The 16,960-nt window shown below is 35.9% G+C and overlaps 1 protein-coding gene across 1 annotated transcript in view; it reads right to left on the bottom strand.

Moving 5' to 3' along the window:
* The window catches only part of LOC150077075 (uncharacterized), an 85,026-nt gene that overhangs the window by 17,562 nt on the left and 50,504 nt on the right, over nucleotides 1-16,960 (bottom strand). Inside the window, exon 2 of the mRNA XM_090386864.1 lies at nucleotides 7,363-7,486. Coding sequence (XP_090242990.1) covers nucleotides 7,363-7,486 — 124 coding nt within the window. The remainder of the gene's footprint in view (nucleotides 1-7,362; nucleotides 7,487-16,960) is intronic.

Genomic DNA, 16,960 nt, shown 5'->3' with positions numbered 1-16,960 from the left:
TTCTTCTAATGCTTGCTTGCTTGACACCATCAATTCATCTTCCTTTTAGTTTCTCTGGTCTATTATCATTCAATTTTGTTTCAGATATCTTTTTAGCCAATTTCCCCCCCCCCCCACACACACTCATCCCTTCTAAATGCCTATACCACCATAGATTACTTCACTTACATTTGACTGGATATTTGTTACCCCAGGACTTTTTCTAATTTCATTTACAGATGGGAGTACTGGCAAGTCCATTTATAATATGAAGCTGAAGACTGTTACTGAAAAAAACAAGAGGGAAACATTGAAATGGAGGAAATTTTGGATGCTCTCTCCATTACTTGAAATGGAAAAGGGCCATTGTATATGCTTAGATTTCAGTAAAGCTTTTGGCACTATTTCACAGGAAAGACTTGCTGTACAATCTGGAGCAGTGTGGCACTGGGGCAAGTTAATGCTATGAATAAAGGAATGTATGAGTGGCAGGAGAAGTGGTTATTAATGGGCACTGCTCTTCGTAGACTTAAGGATGCTATCAACAGAATCTCTCAGAGTAGTGTTGAACTGCTTACTTTTTTCAATATATCACACACACACACACACACACACACACACACACACACACACACACACACACACACACACACACACACACACACACACACACACACACACACTTGTTTTGTATCTTGAAATTTCTATACCAACAATAAGTTTTGGTTTTGATCTGACAACACATTTTTTTCTTTTCAGCGCTAAATACAATGAAATGTCACAACAAATAAAGTGGAATATAGATCAGTGATTCAATTTCTCTTTCTGCAACGGAAAACACTCAAAACAATCCATGAAGATATGATTGCTGTTTATGGAGAAGACTGCCCAGGTTACAGTGTTGGTGCACATTGATATAAACAGTTCAAATGGGGAATCTCATTGTATGATGCAGAAATCACAGGACACTAGCAACTGCTGTAACAGAAGTGTGTTGCAAAAATTGAGGCATTAATTCTGGAAGATCACCATATTAGCATCAAAGAACTAGCTGCAGAGCTTCAAATTACTGTAGTCTGGAGAATATCGTCCATTAACAGTTGCATATGAGTAAAGTGTCTGCTAGATGGTTTCCCAGACTTCTGAAGTCTGGGAAAGACTTCCCCTTACCAGAAGGAAAGAGCACAATGTACACATGAGATTTTGTTGTCAGTGTGCCAGAAAAAGGGAGTTTTTTTTTTTCATTGCTCGTCACCAGAGATGAAACTTTGATCCAAAAACTAAACAAATGTCAAAACAATGGAAGCATGCAGAATCACTCCTCTCCCCAAAAAAAGGCAAAGGTACAACCAAGTGCAAGTAAGGTGACATGATCAGTTTTTTGGAATCAGCACGGTGTCACACTAACAGACTACCTTCAAAAGGTTGTATTGTAACAACAACATATTATTCCAACCTCTTCATAAAGCCATGTGCTGCTATAAAAGAAAAAAAAAAAAAAAAAGACGGGAAAGTTGTCAAAAGGTGTGTACCTGCTCCAAATAATGCTCCTGTGCATTCCTCACATGCTGCAGGGAAGTGAGCCCATGAATGTGGGTTTGAAATATTAGTATAGGAATACCTCACATAGCGCGGTTAATTCTTGCCAAAAAAATACCGTGCTGATCGAGCTATTATTAGTATGTATTTTAATGTAATGCATTCCGACAATTTGATTATATGGGTCAAGTTGCAAAAATATATAGGTGTTTGTTTACTATAAATTGATGTACACGAAGTTCTTGCAAAAAAAAGAAACTAAAATGATAAAAATGAAAAATATTAGTAAGTACAGTAGAAATGATTTTTATTGCAGTATGTACATACCAAAAAAAAAAGTGAAGTATGTACTGTATTTTTATTTTTAAAAATAACTGATCAGCTTAGTTTGCACAGTTTTTTTTTCTTCTTTTTATCTGCATATCTCTTTATAACATCAAATGTCATTTTGCAATGCCTGCCTTACTTTCATACCTCGTTCGATGTTTGGATCTAGAAGAACACTCAGTGCCATTACATTTTTTCTTTCCACTCATATTTGGGTATAAAGGTGTAACGTTTTTAAAAAATAATCTTTAATAAAATTACACAGCGAAAAATATTTGTACAGCTTACGCACAATCAACGACCTCACCTCTCGGAATCTAGAGTGTTTGCTAATGTATGAATGCTAGCAGAGTCTGTATATAATGGGAGTTTTGACAACAGTCAGAATGGCCTTGAATCCATAACGTGCTGGCATTATAATACATACATACATATCAAATGTATTGGTGCATAACGCATTTAATTTTTTTTCAATTTGTAAACCGCGCTATAGCAAAACCTGCGCTGTTCGAAACCATGCTATGCGAGGTATTCCTGTATTAGCAATGGGCACATGGTGCAAGAAAGCCTATAGCTTATGCAGCACCAGCAAAAAAAATAAAATAAAATAAAATTTTAAAAATTACTAACTGAAAGGGAAATTATCCAGCTGACCTTTGAATTTCCCAAACTGTCAGCCTCTACCAATTCATGTAGGTAACTTATTCCAGTAATTTATAACTTGCTGGCTAAAATAAAACTTCCTGCAATCCAGTCTTAGACTGGATTGCAGGAAGTTTTATTATATCAACCCCCCGTTACTTGAAATTATGGCCCCTTGTTCTAGAATCATTTATAACTGTGAAAATTTCATACTACTCATTCATTTTACTTATGCCTCTCAGAGCCTTAAACACCCCAATCAGGTCTTCTCTAAGTGGTTTCCATACTTGAACACAGTATTTCAAGTGAAGTCTAACAATAGCCTTATATAATTGGATTATGACATTGTTTATGTTTACTAGCAATTGTTCGATAAATCATCGATAGGATACTGTGGGCCTTCCTTGTAACCAGTCTACAATGCTCAGAGAACTTCATGTCTGACCATATCATATACCCAAGTCCCTTTTCCTCCACTACCAGCTTTAGTTCAACTCCACGAAGTGTATAAGTTATTTTGGAGTTACTGTTCCCTAGGTGTAATAAAGCATAGCTGCCATTTTTCTGACTATCCATGAAGTCTATCTAGGTCACTCTGAAAAGCTCTGCTTGGTGGTGATCATTAACTACTCTACCAATCTTTACATCATCTGCAAATTTAGACATCACACCCTCTATCCCTTCATCGATGGCATTCATGAAAATCAAAAACAACAGTGGTCCTAATACTGATCCTTGGGGAACCCCGCTTCCTACATCAACCCAATCTCAACCATTTATCACAACCCCTGTGTCTCCTGCCCTGAAGCCACTGAGCTATCTGTCTAAGGATTTTTCCTGATTCCAACCTGTTCCAACTTATAAAGTAACCACTCATGCGGGACTGAAGCAAATGCTTTGCTGAAATACAAATAAACAATGTCAAAATAGCTAACCAGATTAGCTAAACATGATTTTCCCTTTACAAAACCATGCTGAGTATCCTTCAGAATTCCATTTTTATCTAAATGATCCTGAATTCCAACTCTGACATTGTCTCCATGATTTTCCCTACTACTGAAGTTAGACTAACCAGCTGGTAATTTCCCACTTCACTCTTAGAACCGCCCTTATGTATTGGAAGATACATTGGCACTTTTCCGATCCAACGGAATCACTCCCGAGTCCAGTGATGCTCGTATAATTAGCATCAATGGTTCAATGCACTCACTTGCCACATCCCTTAAGATTATAGGGTATATGCCATCAACCCCAGGAGCCTTACTGGCCCGTAGGCTCAATTTTTTTCATTAAATAAATGTGAAATTTCAACATCATTAATTACATTTTTTTCAACTTCACTCCCAGAATTTCTCATTGACTTGAAGGGTTTTTCTTCTGTAAATATCAATGCAAAGTAACTGTTGGGTTCATCTGCAACTTCAGCTGGGGTATCTAATACCATCCCACATCCATTACATAAGGGTCCGATCTGGTTTGTCCTTCTCTTCTTTGTATTTATATATGTGAAGAATTCCTTATTCCCCCCCCCCCGCTCTTTTTGCCAGCAATTTCTCATAATATGCCTTTGCCAGCCTAACCTTTTCTGTGGCACTATTACAGATCATTTTGTAGCTGTTGTACGCTTCAGTACTTTTTATTGCTCTGTAACTTTTCCATGCTGTCTTTTTCTGCTCAAGTAATCTGACAACTTCATTATTCATCCAACTTGGAATCCTCCTTGTAGAGTATTTTTTAATGGTATATAATCATTCAAGGCTTCTGTGATTAATGTTTTAAAGGTATACCATAATTCAATTGTATTCGCTCTCTGTGAGATATCTAATCAGTTAATAGAGCCCACATAGCACCTTAAGGTGTCTTAATTTACTTTCCCGAAATTATAACCCATTCCTTTAACTACTGCTACCTCTCTCTTCATCATCCACTATAGAACTCCGTGATCACTTTCTGCTAATGGTTACAGTACTGTCAGCCCTATTATGTAGTCTGGTTTATGGGTGATAATCAGATCTAGAATATTCTTTCTTTAGTACTTTCCCTGACATGTTGATACAAATAACAATCATCTAGTTCAGGGGTGGACAACTTTTTTCGTCAGCGGGCCGAATGAAATTTTCGCATCATGGTGCGGGCCGGAATAGATTGAACCATTTAATAAAAAAAATCAGAACCTAAAAAATGTTATATTACTTGAATTACCAAATTATTAATGTATTTTTAAAAAAAATATCCGAATGTCCAATTATCATTGAAAATGCGGCATTCGGCATCAATTTTTCTTTTTTTTTTGAACTGGCTCATTTTATGGGCTATAAATTATATTAAATTAAAAATTGTAATAATTAGAAAAGGCATAAAACAAACTATCTCGCACCAATATTATTTTTTTCAATAAGAAGTCAAACCCAAAGGAACTTTGTTCGATCGATGCTACAATAATAATTAGGAAATAACTCTTTGACGCTGCGTAGAATCACTTGGTTACTGTTGTACTGGCCGCGATTCTCGATTGAACCGAATTAAGCCGAACGTTTACGGCGAGTGTAGCCAGGTATGGATTTTCTATATTTATGCATTTACCGAGGGGGCCAGATTCAACATCGTCGCGGGCCGGATGTGGCCCATGGGCTGGCTGTTGCCCACCCCTGATCTAGTTGATAACGTACAAGTTTGTGCAATAGCATCATGTTAGTACACAGCAAACTCTAAAATAGCTGAAAACTGCATCGTTTTAGGTGAACAGTTTCTCATATTGTGAATACCTTCAAGAGTTACCATGATATTGCACGACCTCGAATAAGTTACGCTTCACCAATGGAGAAGACTATTGTTACTTATTCTCAGTGGATACCACCACCCAGATGGCACCGTTTAAAGGCTAGGTAGGTGGGTAGGCAACCTGGTGATGTAATGACGACAATTCAGTTATGAAGTGTAACTCCACAATACGAGAGATGCCTGATGATGTATGGAGTGAATCAGACTAAAACGCTTTTAGGGCTAAAGCCCCAGGCTGCATAAAAGTTTACCAATGTAGAGGTTAGTGCAATAGCATCAAGCTAGTATGCAGCAAACAGCATCGTTTTAGGTGTATCTCATATTGTGAATACCTTCACAACGAGTTGCCATGATACTGCACTACCTCAAATAAGTAACGCTTCACCAATGAAGAAGACTATTGTTACTTATTCTCAGCAGATAACACCACCCAGATGGCACTGTTTCAAGGCTATGTGGCCTATCTTCGGTGGGTGGGTGGGTAGGTACCCTGATGATGCAACGTTATTCACCAATGACACATACCATAATTCATTGTATTCGATTTCTGTGAGATATCTATTCAGTTAATAGAAGCAATGTTATTCACAGTTAATAGAGGCAGTTAATATAATTTCCTTTCCAGAAATTATAACCCATTCCTTTGCCTTTAACGACTGCTACCTCTCTCTTCATTATCCACTGTAGAATTCCATGATCACTTCCTACTACTGGTTCCTGTACTGTCAGCCCTATTATGTCATCTGGCTGATAAGTGATGAGGTTTAGAGTATTCTTTTTCCTAGAAATTTCCCTAACATATTGATACAAACAGCAATCTAGTTGATTTAAAAATTTATTCCCCCATATGGAGTTTCCTTCTCGTTTGCTCCAGTCAATTAGAGGCAAATTAAAATCACCCATAATAAGACATTCATGCTTACTTGCCCATTCAATTTGCATGTAGAGGCTTTCATCATAATCTTCACAATCACCCACCTGTAGATTACTCCCATTCTCATTATACCTTTGCTTCTAACTATCTCACTCCATACAGATCACTCTATACTAGAATGCGAAACGTCTGAATCCAGGAAAGCTTTCGTCGTGCTCAGGCTGCTTTCGATAAGAAGCATAACCCCACCACCCCTTCTATCTTCCCTATCCTTCCTAAATACATTATACATACCATACTGAAACTCATCATCCCCTATCTCCGGGTGGCACCACATTTCTGTAAGCCCTATTACGTCAGTGTTACTTGTCCTAACCAGCAGTTTGAATCCACTCATTTTATTGATGACACTTCTGATATTATTGTATAAACAATAAAGACTTAGTGTTCTCGTATAGTTAACTACCCTGACACACTCCTTAAAGTTATTATTAGAGCTTGCTTCCCTGGCATTAGCTACCCGCTCATTTGAAACATTTCTGCCCTCAGAACATCTTGCTAATATGTTCTGGGTGAATACAAATCTTTTCTGAACACCCTTTGTATAAGTATGCACACATGCATGCGCAAGACCTAAGCAATACATATAAAAACATTCTGCTCTGCCAGAATTACACTGAAGACACAAAGGTTGGTAGAGTGGTTAATCACAAGAAAAGTATTCTACTGCAGTAAGGTATAGTGAATCTAGGCAGATTAACTGCGAAGTGACAATTAAGGTTTAACATTGATAAATGCAAAGTACTACATTTCGGTAGCAGTAACCACAGAATAACACACCATTTGTATGATACTACACTCAAGGTAGTGGAGAACAAGAGACCTAGGGGTAAGAGACCTTGCACAGTCCTACAGGAAGTTAAGTCCTCTGAGCATTGCAAACAGCTTAGACAATTCATAGTGTTCTGTCAATGATATACAAGAACTCTACCATCGGGGACAAGGATATGATTATCCTACTGTATAAGGAAAGGTTAGGTTGCAGAAAAGAGTAACATGATTAGTCAGGAACACGAAAGGAAACTCTTACCAAGTAAACTTTTTTAATGCTGTATAAGCTTGCTTCAATACTTTTGTACTAATAGTTCTAAAATTAGGAAAAATTAAGCTGTCAAGGAATATAAATTCATGCCAGAATTAAAACTACCAAAATTTCTTACCAATTCTTTTCTTTCTGTAGTTTTCATCAACAGCTAACATTGCAATATAACCTCGTCGACTATGCTTTTTATGTACATCCAACTTGCAAACAATAGCACCTACACATTTTTCTCCATGTAAGGCCTGAAATAGTACAGCATTCTAGATTATCATTTTACACACATAAACTTTACATTAAAAAAAAAAATAATAAATAAAAATCTACAATCACCTTTTGGATAGCTGAGATAATTCAACCAACATATATTATAGGGAATATGGTAGTATAAAAATATATATTTTTTCAATATGTAAATTAAATGAAATAGATACTTTGCCTAAACAGTACACTGAATTTCCTGGATTGTAGAGAGGTCCGTTCTAAAAGTATCCTGATTATGGTTATTATTCAAAGTTTACATGGAGCACAGTGTTATAAAGCATAAAATGTATAGACATGTCTCATACTTACATCCACATGTTCACTGAGTTCAGCAACATTCAGTGGGTGACCATGATCATAGAGAAAAATCAGAATTTAAGAGACCCTTCTAGCAAAAATAATCAATATCATCCAACCTCTCCAATTCACTCTCCATACAACACAGAATTTCATTTTCACATATTCCTTCAGTATCCAAGGATTTTCAAAGTGATACACCACAAGAGACCTTAATTTATAATCCCTAGAGATGTTGCATCCAAAGAATAACATGCAGTGGTCTTTGGTAGTTTTAAAGACAGGTGCCATCTCCTTTCAACAGAAATACAGAACATCCTGCTATAATGTACAGCATATATTCCAAAAAAATTAGAGCACAGCAGAAATGTGTGCTATAGCATGCACATTTTCACATACACAATCATGTAGGTTCCACAAAGGCTATAAATTATCACTACATATCCCACCTTCGGACTTATTGTTATCAATATGTATTATGCTAGGATTGGTAAATTATGTATTAAAACTCAAACATTATTAAATAAAAATTTATTGAAATAACTTTGAACAATAACGTTTTGTTTTTGATGACTAATTTTTCAATTGGAGGAAGGAAGGGAAAGGAAATATTCTTGTTTTTTAAAGAATAAATGTAAGGTTGATTGACTAATTTGATTTTTTTTTCTCTTCTGAAATAAATCTGTAACCATGCATCAGATCATCCAATTTTCTTTTGAACATGCAGCTTATTTCAATGCTTGGATCCATGTTGGGAACCATTTTCACCAAAACTTTAAATAAAAGTTCATGCTTTCTTGAGACCTCCTTTTTTTTTGCACTTAATGTTTACAGTAAGTGCAAAAAAAGGAAGCCTGTCTAGAGGCTATAAGGTGGCAGCTCCACTACTAGACTTACCCCGTGAAAGGCTGGTAATTTATCCGGGGGGACATTATAAATACTCAAAATAAGCTCAAGGGAAAAAACTGGACGGATCTCAAGGGTGACGACCTAGGCAATGGATATAGGACTATGATTAAGGAACTTAAAGTAGCAACTTGGAACGTTAGGGGAATACATCACAAATTAGATGAATTGACCATGGAACTAGAAAATAGAAATATACTGACATAGCAGTCATTACCGAAACAAAAAAGAACAAAGGATCCAAAGAAATAGGTAACTTCATAATGATATACTCCGGCGTACCAAGTGAAATGTGGGCATCATCGGGAGTTGCTGTTATAATAAAGAAAGAATGGGAAAACAAAATATTAGACTATTCTTGGATATCACCCAGAATATTGAAATTAAGACTAAAAATTCTATCTTATACAATAACAATCATTGGCATCTACGCACCAGTAGAAGGCAACATTGATGAAACCACAGAATTTTATGACAAATTACAACAGATCATAAACCAAACTAACAAAAACGAGTATCTCATACTAGCAGGAGATTTTAATGGAAGGGTTGGTGCTCAATCAGTAGACAAATGTATAGGATCAGAAGGCGAACCCGTGGTCAACAATAATGGAAGATGCCCGATAGACTTCTGCATTTTTAATAAACTTAAAATTACAAATACTTTTTTCAGACACAAGAATATTCATAAATTCACATGGGAAGCAAGAAACAAAGTCTATAATAGATTATATTATCATTAATGAAAATTTAAATGACAAAATTAGAGACACTAGAGTATTCAGAGGCAATGAAATTGACAGTGATCACTACCTAGTAGAAAGCACTTTCAAAATAAAAAGAAATTATCTTAATAAAAAGAAGAAAATACCAACAAAAACTACTAAGAAATTAAAAATACATTTGTTGGAAGACAAAAGCACTAAATTCCTCTATGAAAGTCGATAGAAAGATAAACTCAAATCAGATTAAAGTGATAATGTTGAGGAAATCTGGTCAAACATGAAAAAATCAATTCTGGGAGCTGGTGAAGAAAGTCTTGGATATAAACCTATAAAAAATAAAAACTGGCTAAGAACTTGGAATGAAGAATTGAAACAAACAATCAATGAGAAAAAAAAAAGATCTATAAACTGTTCCTACAAACTAAAGGCCTACATCTACACATAAAATATAAAAATATTAGAGCAGAAGTCGGAAAACTAACCAGAAGAATCCGATGAGATGACTGGGATTAATTTGTTAAATCTTTAGAACGTGATATCACTGGCCCATAGAGAAGAGGCTTTAAAATTTTTAAGAAATTACAACTAGACACAAATGATCAAATAAAAATCAACTCCATCTCCCAAGCAGAATGGAAGCAATACTATTCCAAACTATGGTATAACCCAGGCACTAGGGAATTGGAAGATGAATCTGTGATAACAAAAGATGAAGAAAATATAACAATGGAAGAACTAGAGTTAATATTACAAAAATCAAAAAACTGAAAAAAAAAAAAAAGCCCAGGCATAGACAATTTGAATGTAGAACTATTTAAATATGGGGGCACCTTATTAAAAAACACACTACTAAAATTATTTAACATCATATGGCATAAACAACAGATACCCAAAGATTGGGAAACAGGAATAGTAATCAATTTACACAAAAAAGGCTCCAGAAATAACCCTAACAACTACAGAGGGATAACACTGCTGTCAACTGCTGCAAAGCTATACTCTAATATACTAAAGAATAAACTTAATAAATACAGTGAACAATTCTTAGAAGAACAATATGGGTTCAGAAAAGGGAGAAGCACAATAGATGCCATTTTCTCACTACAACAAATTTTGGAGAAAAGAAGAGAATTCAATCTACCAACATTTCTGCTCTTTATTGATTATGAAAAAGCATATGACAATATAAACCGGGAAAAACTTTGTCAGATTCTACGTGAAGAAAATATTCCAACCCAACTCCGGAAAGCGATCCAAAGCCTATATAAAAACTCAAAAGTTTGTATAAAATATTCTAATGGCCAACTATCAGACCCAATTAATTTAATATCTACATCAATAAAATTCTTAAAGAATGGAAACAAACAATTAACAACGGAATACAGTTGAACAACAGGAATAAAATCCAAACTATATTATATGCTGATGATCAAGTTATAATTGCAAAATCCGAAGATGAAATGAACTTAATAAAACAAGTAAAAAGTACAAGATGAAAATCTCCACCTCAAAAACAAAATCAATGGAATTATGTGGAAAAAACATACAAAGAGTCAAAATTGTTATTGATGATAAAATAATAGAACAAATATCTGACTTCACCTATTTGGGAAATTTAATATCAAATGAAGGGAAAGACATCCACACTAAACTACAAAAATATAATAAAATGAATGGCACGATTAAATGCCACTTCAGAAAACAAATGACAACTGAAACAAAATTACGACTGCACAACATAACTTCAAAACCAGCCCTCTTCTACAGCTGTGAGACTTGGGTCATAAATAAGAAAGATGCACACAAACTAGAAGCAGCACAAATGGGATTTTTAAGACCATTATTAGGCTTTACAAGACTAGACCACCAAAGAAATTTAGATATCCGTGAGAAATTAAAAGTAGATAACACAGTAAATGTCATAAAAACGGTATTGGGAAAAATGGATCAGCCACATAGAAAAAATGAACGCAGATCGGATCCCAAAATTAGCATTTAACTACAAACCTACAGGCAAGAGAGAGATGTTGGTCGACCAAGACAACGATGGCGAGATCAAAACCACCTCCAAGAACTACAACGGAACAGATCTTAAAAGACCTAAGCTGGACAAAGTTCATGATGATGTTTACAGCACAGGTAATAAGAATATGTATATATATAGGAATTGTATGTAAATGTTTACATACAAAATATATAACACATAAAAATGCAATACACGTTCACGGAAAACCATAAAATGAAATTAAGGCAAGTGAGAAAGAGTGTAACATGGTGATGCATGAGTTTCGTGCACATAACTTGGGATTTCCATGTGCATAATGGCAGAAAAGGTGCCAAATAAATATGCATGTAATTTAAAACCCACACACGCACAGAAGAATGTGCATTATAGCAGGATGAGCTGCATACGAGGCGTGGCAACAAGGTTCATGGACTGTGCAATAAAAAGAACAGAGTAAAGGAGCTCAAACATGGTTTTATTTTTATTCAAAGTAATCACAACCTGGTTGAATACACTTATTACACAGTTCTAACCGTTTCTGAAAAAGGTCAGCAAAGTCTTCCAAAGAGATGATGTTCAGTTTGGCAGTTACATTTTTCTTTATGTCCTCAGCATCCTTAAATCTTTTTCCTCTGAGGACAGTTTTCACCTTGGGAAAGAGGAAGAAGTATTTTTGGAACTAAATCAGGAGAGTAGGGAGAATGACTGATCTGTATAATGCCATGTTTTGTCAGAAATGGCTTCACAAGTGCAGAATGGATGGGGGGCATTGTTGTGCAAAAGGAAACAGCTTCTCTTGAAATTGGGGACTCACCTGGGAATTGAACTTCAATAGTCTTTGAAGCACAATGCAGCATTTACTCTCCCCCCTCAGGTACAAATTCCTTGTGAATCACACCCTGCTTGTCAGAAAACATGATCAGCATTGTCTGATCATGTTTCTGGACTTCTGTAAACAAATATTTTGGACCTTGGTGATGATTTTGAAGAACATCCAACACTCATCTCCAGTGACAATACAGTTCAGGAAATTAGGATTGTCTTGACAAGTCTGGATGAAGTCTTTGCATGATGACACTTTGTTGTTTCTGCCCATCTGTGATGCTGTGCAGCACAAATTTTGAACAGACCTTCCCTTTCCCTAAATCTTCATGCAGAATTTGACAAATCATCTTATTCACATCCAACTCATCAGCCATCATTCTGAGGGCAGTCAAATGATGATCTCTTGCCAAAATTTTATTAAACTTTTCCAACTCTGTTCTCATTTTGAGAAGTTGATGGACATCCACTTCTTGGGTCATCACGAGCATCCTTGCATCCATCTATGAACCACTTATACTATTCAAACACACTGATACGACTTAACATTTCATCACAATAAACAGTTTAGTTTTTAACATTTCATATGTTTCTGTTCCAAATTTCCCAGTTTAAAGAAAAATTTGTTATTCATTCGTTGCTCCATTGCAAAATTGTGACATGGCACACTAACACCACTAACAAAACTGGTTGTGACTTGCTACCAGTCAGCCTACTGGACAGTCTCTGTACCACTTCCATTTATTTTCAAATTCATCAAACATGGTCGCAACAGCACCAGCCCAAGAATACCAACACCTCATATGTTCACTGGGCATATACTTCCAGAAAAGGATTTTCATCTAAATCAGCGGTTCCCAACCGGTGGTTCGCGAAAATGTTCCAGGAGGTTCACAATAAAAATTCTGTAATGGTGTCTGCTTAGATTTACATAGGTATATTATAGTAAACTATAAAATATAACTAATAATAAACAATAAAGTAAACCAAAATTAAATAAAAAGTAAAATTTGCCAAAGAAAGAAACAACATCTGCCATAATTCCTTATAATTAGTTTACTATCTTACAGTATATCATTTTTTTTTTTTTTTTTTTTATGTGAACCCCAAACACAAGAGGTATTAGAACCTATAGTACTTAGTACCGTGCTTGGGTTTCAGGTTAAGAAGACGAAAGAAGATATTTGTTGACATTGGACTTGAACTTCTGTAGATTGTAATTTTCAGGAAATACGTATGAAGGAAGGTTGTTTCAGAAAACGGCAGTTGAATGAATAAATGAGGAAGATGAAAAGTTGGTTCTGTTAGTTGGAACTGGGACAGCAAAATGACATTGACTGGTTGTGGCATGTGTTTGGAGTGCTTTGAAAGAGAGAGCAGGAATTATAGAAGCTAATTCAGAAAAACAGTGCCATGCAAGTATTTATAAAAAAGGCATGCAACCAATAGAAAGTCTATGAGACAGAGAGTGGAGAGACTCTGTTAGAGATTAGACATCAATTAGCCTAACTGCCCTCTTCTGAATGGAATCTAGAAGCCTGAGAGAGGTTTTGGGGGCACTCCAGATGTGTGAACAATATCCCATGGTAGGGCGGATTTGCAATTTCCAGAGTCAACAACTGTTTGGAAGAAAAGTAATGCCGACAGCAAAAGAAAAAAACCCAGTTTATTAGATGCAGAGGAAGCAATATTTTTAATGTGCTTTATGCCAAGAGAGATTAGAAGTCAGGGTACTCCCCAAGATCTTGCCTAGAAATCGGAGCATCAAAGATAAGCATAGGAGCACAACAATCCTTTTTGCGAGATATAACACAGGACTAAGTTTTAGAAGGATTGAAATTAAGTTATCTTTGCCCCACTAGAGAATTACCTCGAGATCAGCATTTAAGGATTTGGCAGTGGACATTCGAAAAGTTGAAGCTGATTGAGCAGGGCAAGGTTTCTCAAACTGGAAAGTGGAATGCAATGTGCTATCATCAGCAAAACTGGATAAGATTTCCGGTCAATGGAAGAAGGTCATTAATATACAAGAGGAAAAGAGTGGACAAGTTAAAAGACAGCCATCTACTATCACCTGCAGTGAGCGGTTAGAGAGAAAACTGGATACTCCGTTACAAAGAACAGCTGGCAAATCAGGATAGAAGCTTATTTAGAAGACCTTTACGCCAAACACGACCAAAAGCCTTTGAAATGGCAAGAGAAATGGCTTGAGTTTCACCAAAAGTTTCCACTGAATCTGTCTATAGATGGGTAACATAAGCAAGAATATCACCAGTGGAATGACACTGATGGAACCCATACTGGCGAAAGTTGATCAGATAATCTAAGAGTTGGCAGTTAATTGATTTCTCTATTACTCTGGAAGAGTAGAAGTAATCGCAATGGTATGATAATTGGATGGGAGGAATTTGTCACCCTTTTTAGGAAATGGCTGAATATAAGCAAATTTCCAAGCAGAAGAAAAAACACCTTTGGAATAAGAAAGTGAAAAAAGACGACACAAAATAGGAGCAAAGGTTCAGTGAACAAGTGGAGAAATACCACCAGGACCTGGAATTTTATTAGCATTAAGTTCATCAAAACTCTTTTAAGTCCTTTTGACGAAAGCCCACAGGAGGTATTGAATGGAGCGTACCGGGAGTGGTTTGAGGTGATTTACCATGATCATCAATACATGAGTTGGAAGAAAAATAGGATGCTAGCAGAGAATATAGCCTTAGTAGTTCTCACATTAAAAATATTATGCTGAAAGGGGTTCGCGATAAAAAATATTACATCGAAAGGGGTTCATGAGTGAAAAAAGATTGGGAACCGCTGATCTAAATTAAATACCTACTTTAGTGTGTGTGACCATCAACATTAAATTTCTTAATGTGTAAAAACATTAAGAAATTTCTTAGTAGCAAAATGATTAGTGGCTGCTGCCTTACCTGCCATTTTAAGTTTCACTGTAGAATGCATGACAGCTTTTAAGGCTGTCAAGCATTCCTCAACTTGGAGGGAAAAAAGCATAGGTTGCTATGCATCGTTAGTCAAATCATACAAGTTCCTGGCTTTCATCTGTACGACTGCTCCACACAAGACACCTTTTGCTGCTTATGTTTGACCCAAGTAGTCAGCATTTTTATTCATTTTCTGAACTGCTTTCAGCACAAGGTTTCATTACTCTAGTTACACTGAGCATTCTTGAAAACTGAATCACCATTACCATGGATTGTTCTCACTGTAGATTAACTCTGCTCCACTGTCCTTTGAAGGTCAATGTAGTGTTTACCTATATCAAACCAATGAACTCTTAACTTCACCTCTAAAGAATGAGATCTCAAAATGAGATTTTTGCAGTTTTTTTTTTTTTTTTCATTCTTTTTCACATTCTTATTTACACTTTTAAGATTCATTTATTATTTGTTTCCCAACCATAATCATCATGCATGCTAAGGATTTTATACAAATAAAAAGAATTTAAAGGTGCAAACAACATGTCAATGATAAAACTGTACAATACTTAGCCAATGTGAAAGAAAGCTGTAGGCACAACCTAGCAAAAACTTCACCTCTAAAGAATGAGATTTTTGCAGGTTTTTTTTATCATTCTTTTTCACATTCTTATTTACACTTTTAAGATTCATTTATTATTTGTTTTCCAACCATAATCATCATGCATGCTAAGGATTTTAACTCTTAACTTCACCTCTAAAGAATGAGATCTCAAAATGAGATTTTTGCAGTTTTTTTTTTTTTCATTCTTTTTCACATTCTTATTTACACTTTTAAGATTCATTTATTATTTGTTTTCCAACCATAATCATCATGCATGCTAAAGATTTTATACAAATAAAAAGAATTTAAAGGTGCAAACATGTCAATGATAAAACTGTACAATACTTAACCAATGTGAAAGAAAGCTGTAGGCACAACCTAGCAAAAACTTCCACAGCTGCAAATACATGGGTGCCTCCGTAGCCAGGAGCAGCAGTGCATAGCACACGCTTCTTGATTAGACCGGGATTCGAGCCCGTGACCACCAAATATGGAGGATGCGGAAAGGTCAGGGAATGACCACCGCATATCCCCGAAGCAATATGGCCTTAGTTGCTATTGCTCCTAAAAACTAAATAACAATAACAACAGCAAATACACGAAAATGTATAAACTGAAACCATGCATAATGAGAGTTGACTGCATAAATAAACAAATGTCTGGTTCTTTCAACAGTTAGTCTTTCTCATTTCTCAGTTAAGCATTCTGAAGGCACACAACATGGCTTTGTTAAGGGTAAATCATGCTCGACTAACTTAGTAGGCTATTTTGACACAGTTACTCATGAGCTGGATTTAGGGATTAATTTCAACATAATTTATTTGGATTTTAGCAAAGCATTTGACTTGATCCCTTATGAGAGGTTACTGTATAAGCTTGAACAGGTTGGGATTACTGGAAAAATTCTAAGATGGATTGCAGGGGCCCTGCAGGGCAGAAGGCTGTGATTAATGGATATTCTTCAGATTGGTGTAACATCAGGAGGGTATCCCTCAAGAATCAGCTCTTGGACCACTGTTGTTTCTCATTTTCATAAATGACATTGATAAAGGGTTAGAAGGTGTGATGTCAAAATTTGCAGATGATGTAAAGACTGGCAGAGTCGTTAATGATCAGTGCCAAGTAGCGCTCCTTCAGAATGACTTGAACAGACCTCAAAG

This window comes from Mastigoproctus giganteus, chromosome 12 (assembly GCF_048544385.1).
Source record: "Mastigoproctus giganteus isolate SK-2022 chromosome 12, ASM4854438v1, whole genome shotgun sequence".
NCBI classification, from domain to species: domain Eukaryota; kingdom Metazoa; phylum Arthropoda; class Arachnida; order Uropygi; family Thelyphonidae; genus Mastigoproctus; species Mastigoproctus giganteus.
This window is presented reverse-complemented; position numbering and strand designations above follow the sequence as displayed.